The sequence below is a fragment of the Helicoverpa armigera genome, chromosome 18 (genome assembly GCF_030705265.1).
Source record: "Helicoverpa armigera isolate CAAS_96S chromosome 18, ASM3070526v1, whole genome shotgun sequence".
Classification (NCBI taxonomy): domain Eukaryota; kingdom Metazoa; phylum Arthropoda; class Insecta; order Lepidoptera; family Noctuidae; genus Helicoverpa; species Helicoverpa armigera.
Window position 1 is genome coordinate 5,835,432 of NC_087137.1, and position 19,060 is coordinate 5,854,491.

Genomic DNA, 19,060 nt, shown 5'->3' on the forward strand with positions numbered 1-19,060 from the left:
TTTTTAGAACCAAGAATTCTTACAAAAATATGTTCAGAAAACAAAGAATGCTTACAAAAATATGTTGAGAAACTATTTATTATTTAAAACCCTTTAATTATTTTTAACATGGTATTGTTATTAAGAAAGTATTGGTAAAATACAGTGGCATATGTAAAAAATAAATAGGTAAATAAAAATGTCCACGTGTAAAAGTCACGAAAACAAATTGAAAAAAATTGTTTTCCTTAAAAACCGGGGTTCCGGTTACGTCATCCTTAATTAATTATTATATCTAATAACATTTTAATACCTATTTGCATACACTAATCCCAGTCAACGATTTAACGAAGTAACTATTAAGGTAATCTGTGATTTAACTAATAAAATTTAATGCATGTGCCAAAGTGCGAAAAACAGTTTTGTTTTTTATATGTAATTTTTGCAACTTTAGGTTATTTCCTGAACTGAGTTATCTCATGTTAAAAGCTGAGTCATAAATCTATTGTTTCAATATACTATAAATATTAAGAAAAAAAAAACAATCAATTAATATGAAAAAAGATCGGAATCCTATAATTATGTTGTTTGATTGGTTAGCAGCGTTTAGTTTTTAATAATGATACACGTGTTAATATGTTTTGATTGGGTGCGGATAAAAACATATTATTACAATAAAATGCGAAAACTAAGTAGGTTTTAGAATATCGTTTTACCTATAATAGCAGATACACAAATATCTGGTCACATGTATCTATGGTCTTTCAATTGAGTACTGATTTTGTACATTGCCCTGCCACACAAAGGGCTCCAGAACGATCAAAAATTAGGTTTAGCGCATAAGGGAGGCTTCATCTGATAATTCCCCACCCTAAAAAGGCTCCTTACTATGTTAATGTAACTCACAATCTTATTTTACTTAAAAAAAAGATTTAGCGCATTAGAGTTCCATTTATGGCAACAAATAATTACATGTCAAAGATTGAACCTGAGACCAACGACTCGAAAGACAGCACCATTATCGCTGAGCCACCGCGCACATCACTAATTAAGCATCAACTCTTATAAAGAGAGAGATAAAGTTATCAGCTGATGACTTATTGTGAAAATAAATTAAGTAATATAATATTGTATTTTTGCAATTTATTGAGACGCTAATTATAATATCGGTGACATTTACTTCGTTTGTAAACAAAACAACAATATTTACGATAAATAAAATTCATCACCTCATATGCCATTGTGAAATTATTTTGTACATTACGTGAGAATCGATTAGTATCGATTTCATGGGATTAGGTATACTTAGCCGAAAGTAGCAAATGCCAAAATGTATAAATAGATGTTATGCGGATATTTTTAAAACCTAATTTTCTATTTATCAGTCAACATAAAGTAGACATAATAGTAATTCGAACTAATACTGTTTACGAATGTGAGTTTGTTTGTCCCGCTTACCCGATTGAACGGCTGTCTGATTTAGATGAAAATTGGCTTGAAGATAGGATTATTCTAGAGCGGTACTTTGTTCCCTCAAACACTGGATACGAACAAAGTCGCTGGAAATAAATTATTAATAAAAAGTCTGAAAGTAGAGTATCTTACATACCAGTATATAATTCCCTTACATTGACGCCTTGTTGGAAGTTTAAAGCTCTTGTCAGCATTAGAACACACATTTTGATAATTCTATCAAGATTATGTAATTCTGGTTAGTATCGAATGCATTAGAAATAATTTCTAATAAGACGACGATGTAGGTAATAATAAAATACACGTAAAATAGAATGAATCTGGCAATTAGAGTTATTAATAAGATTGAAGTGTTACAATATTTATGTGTTGCATTAATGAGAGCTAGTCAAATGCTTTTATTATGTAGCTAGAAACGAGTTAGCCATGAGCGACACAGAGTGAAGTGGAGAAGAAAGAAAATAAGTAAAAGGAGAGCTGAAATCGCCACCATGCGAGATACATTCAAATAAGAGACATATCATGCAGGAGAGAGAGAGGATCCATATCCCATAACCGTGTGCCTAAAATACAATATATAGGTACTCAGTCTGATTGGTTTAGTTGATGGTTAAACAAACGATAATTCACATAACATTACGACAAGACACTTTCCAAATCTTTATTATTTACGAATAATTTTGAATTATAATTCGATATCTAATACCAAACAAGTGTTCTCGGATCCGTACAAGAAGTTCCTTTATACTAATATATTGGAACTGTACTATGACATTATACATAATTCCAGCAATTAAGCGCATGTTCTTGTGAATGTATCAGAGTAAAAGCAGGTTCAATAGAAGTATATTATGCATGGCATTGAAATATTCTCACTCAGAATACCTTTAGTGAATACATATTAATAATGCCACAATAAATTCAAAATAGAATCCAAAATAGTCACAAAGCACACGGGGACAAATTAGAATGTGCATAGGAAAATGTAATTTTGACCTATGAGAATAGTTTGTAATTTAGCCCTGTAACGAATTGTGGGCATGCAATCAGAGTATGCTTCTCTCGCCAATACGTGACAGGACTTGTTAATTGCAACTGAATAAAATTTTGTCAACGGCAAAAAACAAAATAGCAAATAGTGTTACTGCAATAACAAGATAGAATAATGTTAGATCCTAAATATTAAAGCTCAATAAATCATCGGTTTATAATGATTGAGTGATTGACGTGACAAATTAACGAAAAGCAAAACTAGTTACTTCTAAGGAGAGGCTTAATAATCAAATATACAGCACCTGACCACTTATTGTTTCTGCATCAATGTTAAGACCATCACAGTTGTCGTCAATTACCTATTGTTGAGCCTTATTGCTTAAGTTCGTGACTTCGACTCCATCAAGCGGGATTGTTGTGTGAAACGAACAACTAAGTACCACAACGAACAGACTACAACAAAACGTACTTAATAGACATAATGAAAAAGATATTGATTCATCGTTATCGGTATTGTAAGAATAGAATGAAAGTCGTTTATTCGTCACCTTCTGTCTAAATTATCGTACTTTTACTACAACGTGTTCATTGATAAGTGCAATTAACGTGACCTGCGATAAAAAGTCCCTATAAATATGTGATGCAGCTGATGCATTGGCACTGGCGAACATGGCTCGTTTGGTGTTGTGTGTTCTGGCGCTTCTAGTGGCCGGGGGCCACTCGGACCCCGTGAGGAGCAACCTCTCGCAGAAAGCTGGTAAGTCCAACTTTTATTGCTTCCAAGCTTTCCCATGAACTTTCTTTTTCAACGTCTATTTTAAAATGGCATATGAAATTAATATGAGTTAATGTTAGTTTCAGTATTACTCAACATACCTCCCATATATTTAAAAGCTCTACTTTATGTAATATGCGCTAGTTCACGAATACTCCATAATATCGTAAGATTTATTAGTCAAAGTGCTTTTCGATAAAATGTGTCTTTAATTTTCCACCAAGTAAATAACTATCATAAATTCTAATAGTATTGAAATAATAAAGACTAATTGGAAAACATATTGTACTTTTTGTTTTACAGCGGACCCAGTGTTCCTGCAACGCCAATTGGATTTGATGGTCTTGTACTTCCACCTTCTTGAACCGAATCATCTTGCCTCTTGCCAAGCTATCGCTAAGTCCTGGAGTCTCGAGAGGAACATCGAACATTACAGCGTATGTTATATTCCTCTATATAATATTTCAGTCATGAAATTGATATCGGCTTCTAGTGTAACCTAAAATAAATACCTATTGTTTTAGAATGTGACTGCTGTAACTACTTACATCGAGATGTTGGAGCACCAGTGGATACTCCCACGTACGGTACCCTTCTCGCTTCAGCAAGCCGAGCACAGATTCGAAGCCGTCACCTTATACAATGTGCTTATCTCTGCTAAGGACTACGACACATTCTACAAGACCGCTGTTTACGTTAGAGATCTCGTCAACGAGAACCTCTTCGCTTACGTGCTCAGTATAGCTATTCTGAACCGCCCTGATACCCAAGGCATTTACATCCCTCGCCTTCCTGAAGTCTTCCCGTCATACTTCTACAACGGTGAAATTATGACAACCGCTCAGAGGATTAACACCCATGGCCAAAACATGGTTGAGCACTACCCTTCAACCTACAAATGGGACCACAATGTGGTGATCAGGTGGAATGCTACGATCTGGCCTTACTTAAGAAGCGAAACCATGCCTCTTGCTTACTTCACTCATGACTTCAGCCTAAACACCTTCTACTACAACCTCCATCTTGCCCAACCCAGCTGGCTGCACAGTGAAGTTCTTCCAGTGAACAAACACAGGCGTGGAGAATGGTTCTGGTTCTTGCACAAGCAGATCCTCACTCGTTACTACATGGAGAGACTGTCTAACGGACTCGGTGAAATCCCCGAGCTTGGCCACGAGATTGTTCAGTACGGTTACGCTTCAGGTCTTTTGTACCACAATGGCGTGCCCTTCCCTGCAAGGCCCAACTACCTTAACTTGGATCAGCCCCAGCTCGTTAATGAAATCCAAGAAATCCTCGACTACGAGCGCCGTATTCGTGACGCCATCGACCAGGGTTACGTTGTTAACGTAAGTGTTTAGAATTTGTTTGTGTTAGTTTCAGTATTATATTATTTACGTACAATCTCTAACATCTTTCATAATATTGCAGCACCTTGGTGAACACATTGACATCTGCGCTCCTGAGGCTATCGAAATCTTGGGTAGCATTATTGAGGCTAACGTTGACTCTCCTAATGCCAAATACTACAAGGACTTCATCAGCATCTGGAAGAAGGTTTTGGGCAACTCTATTGTTCAAGACAACCAGTACCACAACAAGTGAGTGCACCAGTAGTGAATAATTTTACGAACGAGTTTTATTTCCAAAATCACCGTATTCACAATTTTAATTATTTTCCAGCTACGTCCCTCTGGTTGTTCCCTCGGTTTTGGAGCACTACCAGACTGCTTTGCGTGACCCCGCGTTCTACATGATCTGGAAGCGTGTGTTGGGACTGTTCCAAATGTGGCAGGAGAAACTTCCTCTGTACAAGAAAGAAGAACTGGCTCTTCCCCAGGTGGCCATCCAGAAGGTCGATGTAGACAAGCTGGTGACATACTTCGAATACACTTACTTGAACGTCTCTTCTCACCTGCACATGAACCAGGATGAAGGTATCATTAATCCATTTTTATTTTGACATAAATCAACTTATATTTTACTGAACTATCTCGAGAAATGATTGAAAAACTAATTAAAAATGGTTTCTAATGCTGACATTGGTTTTCCAGTTAAGGGTTACTACGACCAAGTCAGCGTGTTGGTACAGCAACCCGTCTTGAACCACAAGAGGTTCCAAGTTCGCGTGAACGTTAAGAGCGAGGTCGCTAAGACCGTTCTCGTCAAGTTCTTCTTGGCGCCCAAATATGACAGCCAAGGCTATGAGATCCCTCTTCACATCAACACCCAGAACTTCATGCAGCTGGATGAGTTCACGTATGACCGTAAGTTTGTTCTTCTACCTACTTTGTTTCTTGAATGGCTTCCATGCAACAATTTCGACGAATGATTAATTTCTACAAAACAAGCACGTTAACAAAATGCTTAATAGCTTGATAAGTAGATTTGAAAATGCTAAAGTAAAAACTACTTACAGTTCCTGCGGGCGAATGCACAATTACTCGTGATTCCGTTGACACCTCTGGCAAGAAGTGGGTGTCCGGTATCGAGATATATGAGGCGGTTGAGAAGGCCGTGCAAGGCAAGGGACAGTACACCATCGACCCGAACATGGAGAAACTCGCCGAACATCTTATGCTGCCTAAGGGTACGTATTTTTTATTATGCTTTACTTTTTTGAAGTAACATGCAAAAATCAGTTGACTTTGGAAATTAGCAGATCTTCAGAGTGTTGCTAGTTTCTGTGCAAATTTTAATAGTGTTCTTTTTATTTCCTAGGTCGCGTCGGAGGCATGCCGTTCGTCCTGATGGTCTACATCTCAGAATACCACGCCCCGAAGGTTGCTCCCGAACAAGTCTCGTACCCAGCTTTGTCTCTTGGCCTGTCTCCCGTTATTCGCCAACTGACCGACGAGCCATTCGGCTTCCCAGTCAACAGGCCTCTTCACCCATGGCAGGTGGAGGGAGTCAAGAACTTGTACCTCCAAGATGTCTTGATCTACCACAAGCATACCCCCGAAATCGAGGTTCCCCACATGGAATAAGCGATTCTCGGGATGTTATTGACGCCAGATTTAGAACAATGATACTTCTCCGTGAATAAGCTACTGAGCTTCTGGAATGAAGATAAGATCCATATGTCCTTTATGAAGCAAGGGCTGATGAACTAGCTCAAATTACTTCAAGCTCTTCAATTTGGCGTCGACAAACAATTAATGTTCATTTATGTTATGTTCATGTATTATGTATTTATTAGTATATGTATTTATTGTTGATGTATATCTTCTTATATGTGTGTATTGTATTATGTAGTGAAATATAGTATGATGATCAATGAAGTGATTGTTATTGTGTTGCCCCTAAGATGTAAACTGTTCATAGAGCCTAACTGTACTATTTAGTATCAATAGCATCGCAAATACGACTCAATTACTCTTTCAGTCAGCTAGATAGATCTCAGATTCATATAAAACTTCTATGTATGTATAGTGTAATATGTATATATCTTGTAATAAAATGAAATATTAAAAAAATATGTTTTTTCATTTGGTAGACGGACAGTCACAACCAACAATATGTGATAATTATATTGGTTAAATATAAATCGGACCTGAACAATATTTGATAACGTTAGGCTTGCAAACATCATCTAGATGTTTGGTCAAATAAGACAGTTTAATATGTATAAAAAGTCGGTATTGTCTTTGCTGCCAAATCGCATTGTAGAAGGGACTACGTACTTCGTAGGCTGACCTGATAACCGGTGACGATCATGAAAATGATTCATCATGAAAAGAATTGGATACCTATGTATAAACATAGGTATCCAATTCTTGAATTGGATACCTATGTTGTTGGAATTGGAATTGGATACCTATGTATAAACATAGGTATCCAATTCTTTTAAACCTTTAAACCTAAATTAACCGCATTCTAATGGGAATATTAATTGATACAAGTATGTTGTATAATTGAATTACTAAGTAACAAATTAGAATCAAGATTCTTGTTCAATTTCTTGATTTCGATGATCACCCCTTTAATTTGTACAAACATAATAAAAAGGAAACGTTTTTGTTTGCCCAAAATCTATAGTCTTCGAAGCAACAAATCCGATTTGTTATTTTTTTTTTGCTATAGGAAGGCTAGGCTATCCTCTAGCTAGCATAATAGGCTACATTTTATCTGGGAACGGGCAGTAGTTCCCACGGGATGCAGGTGAAACCCCTGGAAAACAGGTAGTAGAAGATAAATTCTTGAATTACCTATAGGTTTTCAAAAAGCACCTTACATCTCTGTTTAATCTTTCAAGGCTCGATGTTAATCCGAGCAGATAGTCACATTAATTTTAGGTGCTTTAGAGTAAGACCCGTTTCAATCTTCAACTCATCCTATATAGGAACAGATTTTGTATATTTTAATGGTGGGTGTTAGCCCCTTTTACGAAACGAGACACACATTACTTTAAAAGCCTTTAGCTCTTTAATTTTCAGGAATTTAAAATCGAGTTATTATGCCATTTAACAACCTAAATAAATAGGATGCCAATTTTTTTTGCTTCGATTTCAGTATTTCTGGAATCTGAAATATTACCAATAAAATAAATATTACTTAAACCTACGTCATCATAATTTAATCACAAAAATATTTTTAATACTTGTGATATAGGTAATTTTTTAAATTAAATAAACGTAACGATTGAAATATATTTTTGAACTTTTCGGTCCATAAGGTAGTGCAAGTAGCTCCATCTATCGACATAAAAACTTCAAACTTAACTGTAATTGACAACAGCGCCATCTGTATGTAGCTTTAGTAAGTAGTGTTCCTTCGTTCGTGTAGGTTTCAACTGATTCTACCCAATGAGTTTTCATCAGTTTTTACAGAACAAGATAGATGGCGCTTATAACGTGATTGTAAAAAGCAAATAACTGATTTTCTTCTTTGTTTTATTTCAATGAATGTAGGTATGCTATGTTGATACATATTTATTTTCATATTATTATTTTATTTAAAAAGGATTTTGAACTATCATTTCGATGAAATTAGTAGGACTCATGAAAAACTATGTTAAAGTGAAGTAGCCAGAAACGTGTGTGTAAATGAAGATTTGGTACCATAATTTAATTAGGCTTATTATATTCCTGGTGACTAATAACTTAAAAGTCGACAAATGTTGGCAACAAATAAAATAACTTGCCAGCGATTAAATATTTTCGCGACTATTATAATATGTAAGGTTCAAAATTAAGGGTGTTATAAAAACTAAAAACTAGCAGCTGCGTTTGGGTAGCAAATAAACTATACCAGTCAATTGAAATATTATGTGAGGAGCTATTTATAATGACTTGGCGACTAATAATGTTAGTTGGGTGGCAAAAATAATATGTTACCAACTATTTCGTGCCGACTAAAAAGCCAGTTTCAGGCTTCGCTTTGTGGATAGCGCTAAATATTAAAAGGATTACAATAAAAAGGAATAAGAGTTAATTATTAATATTGTGTATCATAATTTCATGAAAACGGCGGAAGGTGCGGTGGTATTATCTCACTTGGCGCACTATGGAGATGGTAGAATTTAATTTGGATTCATTTTATTTAGCATATTGCCATTTATAACCTTCAATTAAATAAACATTGTATTAAAAAATTAAGTTAGTGACGAAAACGAATCGCTGCAAAACCGACTCCACGTAGTCTTATCTGCCCTACCCCTAGAGTGCAATTCAAAACCGCGTAGGCGCGGAGGGGCGAGGCGGCCTGCGAGCTGAGGCGCAGGTAGTTTTAACGCTCGCCGCCGCGGCTGAGGCTGGCCGGCCCTGCCGGCCAGCAAGCCGAAGCTGCGGTGGTGAGCGTGAAAACCATCTGCGACTATAAGCTCGCATGGGACCGCCGGAGCTCCGCAGCGCCGGAGCCGTGACAGAAGTCATGCTTGCTGCATGTTGCATGCTTACTTCCATGCTATTCACCTATAATTTTGAAAATAACAGCCGCAAAATATTTTTTCTTCATGCCATTTTAGACTTTATTTAAAGCTATTAAAAAGTCGTACAATATATTTATAATAGGAACTAGTTTATATTTATTCTTCATCCAAACAATTTTAAATAGAACCTGATTTGTATTATTTATGAATGCCCATTTTCTATTTTATTGTCATCATTTAGTTTTCGCTTAGATATTAATTCAGTTGCCGAAAGAAAAACTTGATGCTAGTTTAAATTAAAACGGACCTCATAACTGATATATTAGTATGCTACCTTTTACTTATTATGATACTCCTTTTTAGCTGCCAACCCATTATAAATGGTACCCACTCTATTATTTTTTAAAACCTATATTCGTTTTACTTAGTCGCCGCGTTAAATACATGCCATTTAATTATTGTCCTTTAAATTTCCACACTCACTAGTACCTATGTTCTGGTCAAACAGAGAAGCCATGGACAGAGCCTTAATCATCAGACTTATTTACATAAGTGAATGCCGATTTCAGTATACCTATTTATTATAATAAAATCAAATCATATCTGAATTACATACTAATGTACTACAAGTAAATTCAATAGTTTAGACGTCAATATCAACTGTTCCGAGAGTTATCATTGATAGTGAGCGTCTCGGTATTAATATGAAACTTCAATCTTCCTTTGTTATTTTTTTGTAAGTACCTACTGATAAAAAGCTAAGTCTTGTCTGTAAAAATATATCTTGTAGGTACTTGTATGAGAATATAACTTATCAATTATCATAAAGAAGATTGACTATTATGATTTCGGAGCTCTAAAACATTCAGCGAAAGATTTTTTTTTTTAACATTCTGCAACGGTAAAGTTAAGGTGGTCCATTATAGCAGTTTTTGTGAGAGAAGTATTTTTCCGGAACCCTCGCCGTTGGTTTTCTCCGGTGGAAAAGTTTTGGTTACGTAGGGTCACTTCAGAGTCGTCATCTGAAGGCATCACTGGCGTCCACTGCTGGACAAATGCTAAAAAAGCTGAGGGTTCTGTCCATACTCACCTTGCTGGGCATGTATATTCGTCAGCACAGTGTGGGGTATTTTTTGGCTTCGGAGATGGTGGCACATCTCTGAGCAAGTCATTTAAAATAGATACCAATTGATGCTCTTTGGTGGTCATATTTTATCACCACTAGTTAGGCGATGTTAATTTGCCCCTTTGCACCACGGTTTGCCCCTTTACATACTTAAAAAATAATGATCTCATATAATCTTTATTCTTAAAGCGAGGTGGCATTAATGAAGATGAAATTAAGCTACTTATCAGACAACTGCATTAGGGTATCGCGAAACTGCGCCGGGTTATCGCCGGTCGCTATGCGAGTAAAAGTTTTTTGTGTTATATTTTTTCTTGTCTAGCAATTATGTCTTGGTTATGAACAGCTGGTAAATAACTTATCGATGTGAATACCTACTTAGGTAGAATTTCCGGTGGGTTTGATGAGTGAAGGAGGGGTTTCTAAAGTTTTGCATCGGGTCAACGTTTCTTATGATATTTTTAAGGTAAATCTGTTGCGGTACCCCCACGAGAAAGTATTTCTTTACAACAACACAAAAAGAAGTTGCAGTGCAAAAAAACTTTTTTACAAAAAAATTAAACCGACTTCCAAAACACTAAAAAGCAAAAAAAACTAATTTTAGGTGCATCGGCCTAGAAGTCGGTGTCTAATGGATGTTACTAAGTTAATTTTGCCACCGACTTCTAGGCCGATGCACCTAAAATTAGTTTTTTTTTGCTTTTTAGTGTTTTGGGAAGTCGGTTTAATTTTTTTGTAAAAAAGTTTTTTATTTACAGCTTTTCAGTGATACGAATATTTATATATATAGACGTGACGTAAGGCAGTTTCGAGATGTGTGCAACACGACGACTCAACGAAGACTGAGCTCCGCGGACGCCACGCCGACCACCACGACTCTGTCAAGCGCGCCAAAATGTTGTTTCACCGGTAACGCCGCCAGAGGGCGCGCTTGCGTGACGTTTAGTGTCCGTACTAATGACAGTCTCCGACAAGTATGTAATTCAGATATGATATATATTGTCACTATCCATATAAGTGGGAAGTTCTCATCAATACAAAGAATATAAGCCCAAACACGAGGAAGTTTACATATTCAGTTGTCGAGTTCCCTCGGCCCTCTCTGGTCTCCATCATCAGGTCAGCTCCAAATCTTCACTGTTGAATAGTGCTTTTAGGCGTACACCTGAGTATCAAGTTTTTAACCTATGTATGCCTACAACTTTCGAAGGTTGCCCTCGATTTCTCAGGTTTTCCATCATCAGATCCTGACCTGATGACTATGGGACCAACTGGCAGCTATTCCGAGTTGAGTTGAACAAAAAAAGAATCACGTAAATCGGTCTATAAACCTCGGAGTAATCGATGTACATACATAGAAAAAAAAAAAAAAACATACCGGCCGAATTGAGAACCTCCTCCTTTTTGGGAAGTCGGTTAAAAACTACCTCTAAGCACTAGGATCTACTGTTTTAATATACTTACATATCGAGTCTCCTACATTGTTAGGTAATCCTGAAAATGTAATCAACATCAACGAAAGATTCAAAAGAAGTGTAGTACTTTTTTACGAAACAATAGGTAATAAACCGTTTTTGTTTATTCCCAGCTTAAGTAAGAGTCGATTCGAAGATAAGCCCTGGAAAATTTTAAACCGAATAATCACAGCCTTGAACTACGAACTTAGTGGATATATTTCGACAGCTACTGCAAGATATATATGTATTTCGCATTAATTATGTTTGCAAGTGATAGTAGGGTTATCGGAATGCGTTAAATTAAGTAATCCGGCTAGGTAAGTATTGTGAAAACAAGACTATCATCTGAATGACACTTTTACTCAATAATACTAAAATATTGAACAATGTTGCTAGTTGTAATAGTTTTGCTTTTAGGTAAACTCGTCTGGTGAAGTACTAGGAACAATATCTAGGTATTACCTAACTGTTCACGGTACAAGTAAGGGAGTTTTGCAGTGTTTTTGAAGGAGCAGGTACGGTTGCCATTGTTTATAGCAGTGGTTCCCAAACTTATTTTGTCTACTGCCCACTTTGAGTATAAATATTTTTTTAGCGCCCCCATTTTTTCACCTATTTACAAAACCACTATAGCTTCAAATTAAATTAATTACTTATTGTGACCTATGTATATATGTTTATTAACGGGGAATTCTAAACGAAACTTTTACTATAACCCGCAACTTGAAACCTGAGCGCAGGTAGCATACCGCGGCGCTTAGGTCTCAAGTTAACTCTTACAGTGGCGGCGTAGCATCGGGTGGCACCCGGGGCGGACTACCTATTAAGCACCTCCCAAAAAAATGACAAAATGTAATCACGGACTAAAATTGTTAATTAAAGTAGGTACTTAAAAATCGTGTAGAATTCATTCATGGTGCTTTTTGCCTGGTTTAACATAAAGAAACCGGAGACAGATCACTGCAAACTTGTAAAGTGCTAGCGAAGCGAGCCCGTAGTTTTTGAGTTTTGGGACATAATAGAACCCAAACATGTTTTACAAAAACCAGCGACAAGTGAAAAAGCCGCGAGCGCAGCGAGCGCGAAATTTTTGAGTTTTGGAACAGTTAAGTACCAAAAAGAGTTATAAAAAACCGCGCAAATTGTTTAGTTTTGGGGCACAAAAGTATCTTAACTTTTGTGGAAAAAAAAAACACTGCAAAGAGAAGTAGCCGCGAGCGTAGCGAGCACAAAATTTTTGATTTTTGGAACGCAATGATACCTAAAGAAATTAGAAAATAGTCACTGTTAAGTGAAAGGCGCGAGTGCAGCGAGCGCAATCTTGTAATTCATATTAGGTAGTTGATGTTCACAAGTCGTTGTTTAAGAGGCCTCCTAGCTAAATAAAATTACCCCCCAGGCCTCTACACAACGCCCCCATTTTCTTTCTGGGTCTCTTACCGCCCCCCTTGAGACCTGCAGCGCCCACAAGGGGGCGTTATCGCCCACTTTGGGAAACACTGGTTTATAGGGTTATCACCATAATCACAGGTGCATATGTTCAAATTGAAACTAACCTTCGGTGTGCTTAGGTATTTGTGGGAGAGCCTTGTCTTAGAATCGGATTTTTAATGGTAAAGCATCCAACATTCTGGGATCTACTAAATCGATTTTGAAAACTTTTTTACCAATAGAAAGCTACGTGATTTGTTATAAGATTCATAGTTTCTGCTGACCAAGGAAATTTTTCCCTCATGCCTTGGATGAACCGTGAAACATCTGCTTATTTCTTTGAGTGTGGCTATATAGCTCTCATGTTATGAAGCTTAGCATAAATCATACTAGCACTGGATCGACTAATTTGGAAACTTCATACAGTGGATAGGCAGGATTTATAATAATAATATTATTTTTTTGAAATATGAATGTAATTTCAAGTCCCAACAATACTTTGATGGCATAAGACAGGGAGTGCAATTATTGCGTTGTGTTTTGAAAATTACATAAAGTTCCAAAGAAAAGTGTAAGTTTAGCGCGACGGCTTTTTTTGAATGATAAGCAGTTTTATATACGAAAAATAACCTTGTAAGATGAAAGAAAATAAAAAATTAACAATAGGAAAACACTAAATACATAGGTGGCCTACGATGTAAATGTACATAGAATGATGGCCAAACAGTTTGTCTGTTTGAAGCTCCACTAGAGTTATGCATTCTCTGCTTCAAATTGTAAGATTGATGGCATATCAGAGATCAAACGAATAGTGATCATATTCCAAGTTTATATGCAATTTACGTTTCGTTGTTGTTCTGATGTCAATCATAACTTTGGTACGTACAAAAGAGTTATGAATAAGGTGCTTATTCTGGATCTCTTTGGATGTTCAAGACAACTCAGTACAGGATGTTATCTTAGAAGTCTACTTCGACAGTTCATGCATTTGTCCATTTACAGACCTACGTACTACTTGTAGGCAAAATGCTTTGTTTCCTGGACAGAAAGCATATGTCGATTATTTATAGATTAGTACAGGGTTTGGTGGTAAAATGTTTAAAAAAAATATCTCTACAAACATGATTGGAAAACAAAAGATCAAATAGTCTGTCGTCAGTATAGTCGTAATCTTTAAAAAAGAAAGTAAAGTGTTTAGATCATTGCCATTTTAGCATATGTATAAAGTATACTGAAAGTTAAAAGGGTCCATTGAAATTACAATACAATACAGAATAAAGATTATGATAACATAAAGTTAACAAAATGTGCCGAACGAATGCAAGGGTCAAGACAGACAACAGATACTGAAGCACACAGCGATAAAGAAAGCAAAATATTTTTATACTGATATCAATTGCATTCAGGAACGGGATGCGCCGATCGTATATAAGCTACACTGGCCAACAGATTGGCACAGTTGACAGCGGCTTCGGAAACCATGAAGACTGTCTTGTTCCTAGCAGGGCTCGTCGCTCTGGCGATGGGCGGCGCCGTCCCCCACCATGAGCTCAAAACGAAGCCTGGTAAGACACAATTCAAATTACTTTTTATTGCCAGCCCATTTCAGAATCAATTAATACATAGTACCTTATTGACATGGTGTACGATAATGTACATTCTTATTTAAGCCCTTTTACTGTTTGGTACAAGCTTCTTCTCACAGAGAAGTACTTTATAATTTTCAGAATCGTAACTTCATCTTCATGTTATAACTTCAAATAGCAAAGAAGTAAATATCAAATAGTAAAAAAGTTACATAATATTTAAGGAGATTTTTCTTGTAAGGAATCGTTATTTTGGAATTCTTCAATAACTTTAATCTTGCCTTGTTCGTTTTTACAGTTGATGCTCAGTTCGTTGGCTACCAGAAGAAGATTCTGTCGCTCTTGGAACACTCTCAACAACTAGACCTGCACTCTGAATACTACAAAGTTGGCAAGGATTACAATGTTGAGGCTAACATTGACAACTACACAGTGAGTTATTATTCAATTATGTTTCTAAGCTGATATTGAGAAATTGTCCTACAATGATAACAGAATATTCTACAGCTTCAAATAATAGTCCATACATTTTCTTAACATAAAACAATTATTTCTGTTATGTTAAAAACATTGATTCATCTAATAAAATAATATTTTCTACAGAACAAGCAAGCTGTCCAACAGTTCCTCGAGTTGTACAGAACTGGATTCCTGCCCAAGTTCCTCAAGTTTTCAATCTTCTATGAGAGGATGAGGGATGAAGCTATTGCCCTATTCCATCTTATGTACTACGCTAAGGACTTCGAAACCTTCTGGAAAACCGCCGCCTGGGCCAAGGTTTGGCTGAACGAGGAGCAGTTCTTATATGCGTACTACATTGCTGTGGTCCAGAGGTCTGACTTGGATGGTATCGTTCTCCCAGCGCCTTACGAAGTTTACCCACAGTTCTTCTTGAACAAGAACATTCTGACTAAGATGTCCGTCATCAAAATGCAGAATGGACTGTTCCAATCTGATTTTGCTGCTCAATACGGCATTGTCAAGGAAAGCGACTACTACGTGTACTATGCCAACTACTCCAACGCGTTGACTTACCCCAACCAGGAACAAAAACTGTCATACTTCACTGAAGATATAGGCTTGAACGCTTACTACTTCTACTTCCACTCACAAATGCCCTTCTGGTGGAAGTCCGAGAAATACAACCTATTGAAAGATCGTATGGGTGAAATTTTCTTCTACTACTACCAGCAACTTCTGGCCCGTTACTCCCTGGAGCGTCTTCCTCATGGATTAGGCGACATTCCTGAATTCTCCTGGTACTCTGAATTCAAGACTGGTTACTACCCTCAATTGTCTGCAAACTTCTTGCCCTTCGCTCAAAGGAGTAACAACTACAACATCCACTCTGAGAAGAACTACGAATACATCCGTTTCCTGGACACCTATGAAAAGACGTTCTTCCAATTCTTGCAGAAGGGAGAATTCAAGACCGTAAGTAGCAACACTTATGTTGTTATGTAGTGATCAATAACATAAGGCGCCAAATCACCTAACCTTTTTATTTATACTCATTTCAGCCTGAGAAGGAAATGAACTACGTCGGCAACTACTGGCACATGAACTCAGACCTGTACTCCGAGAAGAGCAACAAGGACTTGCACCAGTACTCTTATGAGATCATCGCCCGTCACGTGCTCGGCGGTAGCCCCAAGCCTTTTGACAAGTAAGTATTTATATTTTTGACTTTTTCTTTGATCAATACAATTCTTTACTCAAATCGAACCTTATGCTTAATATTTCTATAAAATACGTGTTGTAATTAGGTATAGAAATAGTGAATATGTTGCCAGAAATTATTTGGTTGCCCTTGTTCTTTGGATAATGATGAGGATGATAATGAAGAAGATCTATGGATGTTTGTAAGAAAGTATTGACGGCAAAAATAATTGTTACAGGTACTCATTCATGCCCACCGCCCTTGACTTCTACCAGACTTCTCTCCGTGACCCCGCCTTCTACCAGCTCTACCAGAGAATCGTCGACTACCTCGTCGCCTACAAAGAATACGTCAAACCTTACTCTCACAACGACCTTCACTTCGTCGGTGTTAAGATTAATGACGTGAAAGTCAGTGAATTGGTGACTTACTTCGATTACTTCGACTTTAACGCCACAAACAGCGTGTTCTACAGCCAGGAAGAGCTCAAAGCTTACCCAACAGAATTCATTGTTCGTCAACCTCGCCTGAACCACAAACCATTCACTGTATCTGTTGACTTGAAGTCTGATGTAGCCTCTGATGCTGTTGTCAAGATCTTCATTGGACCCAAATACCACCCCAACGGATACCCTATCAACATTGAAGAGGACTGGATGAAATTCTACGAACTGGACTGGTTCGTACAGAAGCTTGCCCCAGGAGAGAACAAGATTGAGCGCAAGTCCAGCGAATTTGCGTTCTTCAAGGATGACTCTATCCCGATCAACGAGATCTACCAGTGGTTAGACCAAGGCAAGGTTCCCTACGATATGTCTGTTGTGCCCGACAACATGCCTAGGAGGCTGATGCTACCGAAGGGTACCCCTGGTGGTTATCCATTCCAGCTGTTCGTGTTTGTGTATCCATTCAACGGAGTTAAGAAGGGAGAAGATGTGTTCCAGAACTACCTTGCTGACAACAAGCCCTTCGGATATCCGTTCGACCGCCCCGTGCAGGAAGCTTACTACAGGCAACCCAACATGTACTTCGAAGATGTACAGATCTACCACAAGGACGCGTATTTACCTTACGAGATGAACGTTCCCTCTTATTTCAGCCAGAAGAAGCAGTAAAGTGATAAATAGTTCATAAACTCGTTTATAGAATTATTTCATCATATTAATGTAGAACAAAATGTACAAAAGATACGAGTAAAAGAGAAATATGTATTTAAATAAATATATTATATAATTAAAACTTACCATTTTATTTTCAAAAACCCATATCTATAGAAGTCTATATCCATAGACTATAGTTCGTATCCTCTAATGAAAAAAGTAAAAATAATAATTAATTACACTAGTAAAGTAGACTACTATAATATTATTCTCATGATCTATTGAGCCATTAATCAATTAATTAGTTTTTTTTTATAGATACATTTATAAGAAAAAAATAAACATAGGTAATTAAAAATAAAATATAGGGGCCTATTTGAGTAGGCTCTTCTAGAAGCCAGTTAGTCTGACACCAGTCTAACCAACGGGTATCGGGTTGCCCGGGTAACGGGTTTGAGGAGATCATACAGGCAGTCGCTTCTTGTAAAGCACTGGTACTCAGCTAAATCCGGTTAGACTGGAAGCCGACCCCATAGTTAGGAAAAACGCTCAGAGGATGATGATGATTTGAGTAGGCTTTTCTGGCTCTTAACTAAAGGTAAACAATCTTGATGAGAGAAGTCAGCTAACAAAATAAAATGCGGCTATATAACAATGGGAATATAAAAAACAACAATCACCTACTTAATCAAATTGAATCATTAAGCAGAAGTTTCTTTGTTTAATATGCATTTTGTGAAAAAAAGTCCTATCGAAAGGTTTACCTTACATATGTGCAGTTTAGTTGAAATAGGAAAATACCTACTAAAGTACCTTAAAAATGAAAGGTATCTTAATAAATACGTTTCCTGAACTGCTTATAAATAATGATCTTAGGTACGAAAACCTCAGTGGGCGGGTCTGATTCTCACATGTGTAGTTTATTTACAATGAGCTGATGAAATCTGAAATCTCTCAAACTTCTCACAAGTGTACAGGATCGTCGTTGTTGCCTGCTTTATTTTGATAATTCGTTTGGTAGGTACGTTTGACCTACGCTCACATGGCAGATTAAACAGTTGGCCACTGTTGGCCCGGTGGTCGAAAAATCGTGAATTCAATCAAAGTTTTTGGACGATCGGATACCGTACAAATACCTTATCGTTGTGACGTGTCTACTTCCATTCACCTTTATATTTGATCTGATTTATGAGCCCAAACCAACCATTGGCCGACTGAAAGTTTGTAGTGCTCACACTACAGCTCTAACTCGTACTGTAAATCTTACTTATGAAATCATGATACAATTACACTACACAAAGGAGATGTTTATAAGTATGATTGTTGTGAAAAAACTTAAACATTAAACAAAACTTTTATGAGCTTAAACACCTACCAGGCTATTTTTTAATCCAAGTACAGGAATCCGCAGAATATAAAACCAAAAAACGACTACTTCTGGCATTAAAGAAAATTAAATTCAATTACTAATCTTTCTTTTTTGACAGTCCCACCTACGCGTTGTTCAAGTAACTGGGTGTGGAGGTCAGATATGCAGTAGCTCCTTGTACATCACTGGTTCTCAGCTGCATCTGGTATTCCTTTTTTTCAAAAATATGGTAAATGGTATGG

At 37.0% G+C, this 19,060-nt stretch overlaps 2 protein-coding genes across 2 annotated transcripts; both read left to right on the top strand.

Moving 5' to 3' along the window:
• Nucleotides 1-3,041: 3,041 nt before the first annotated feature.
• Nucleotides 3,042-6,501, top strand: LOC110380213 (acidic juvenile hormone-suppressible protein 1). The gene is made up of 8 exons (XM_064039060.1): nt 3,042-3,202; nt 3,524-3,657; nt 3,745-4,569; nt 4,652-4,821; nt 4,904-5,157; nt 5,275-5,487; nt 5,640-5,810; nt 5,942-6,501. The coding sequence occupies exons 1-8, from the start codon at nt 3,115-3,117 to the stop codon at nt 6,205-6,207; spliced, it is 2,121 nt and encodes a 706-aa protein (XP_063895130.1). The 5' UTR covers nt 3,042-3,114; the 3' UTR covers nt 6,208-6,501.
• An 8,008-nt stretch (nt 6,502-14,509) lies between these two features.
• On the top strand, nt 14,510-17,588 carry LOC135118075 (arylphorin subunit alpha-like). Its single transcript, XM_064039061.1, has 5 exons — nt 14,510-14,668; nt 14,988-15,121; nt 15,293-16,123; nt 16,210-16,355; nt 16,588-17,588. Exons 1-5 carry the CDS (start codon nt 14,584-14,586, stop codon nt 17,462-17,464), a joined length of 2,073 nt encoding a protein of 690 aa, XP_063895131.1. The 5' UTR covers nt 14,510-14,583; the 3' UTR covers nt 17,465-17,588.
• The last annotated feature ends 1,472 nt before the right edge of the window (nt 17,589-19,060 follow it).

Bases quoted from the DNA above. Each gene is read 5' to 3' on its own strand.
- LOC135118075 (XM_064039061.1), top strand. From the start codon at position 14,584: ATGAAGACTGTCTTGTTCCTAGCAGGGCTCGTCGCTCTGGCGATGGGC. The intron at 16,124-16,209 runs GTAAGTAGCAAC...TACTCATTTCAG, and splicing joins AGAAGGGAGAATTCAAGACC to CCTGAGAAGGAAATGAACTA. The intron at 16,356-16,587 runs GTAAGTATTTAT...TAATTGTTACAG, and splicing joins AGCCCCAAGCCTTTTGACAA to GTACTCATTCATGCCCACCG.
- LOC110380213 (XM_064039060.1), top strand. From the start codon at position 3,115: ATGGCTCGTTTGGTGTTGTGTGTTCTGGCGCTTCTAGTGGCCGGGGGC. The intron at 3,203-3,523 runs GTAAGTCCAACT...TTTGTTTTACAG, and splicing joins CAACCTCTCGCAGAAAGCTG to CGGACCCAGTGTTCCTGCAA. The intron at 5,158-5,274 runs GTATCATTAATC...TTGGTTTTCCAG, and splicing joins GCACATGAACCAGGATGAAG to TTAAGGGTTACTACGACCAA.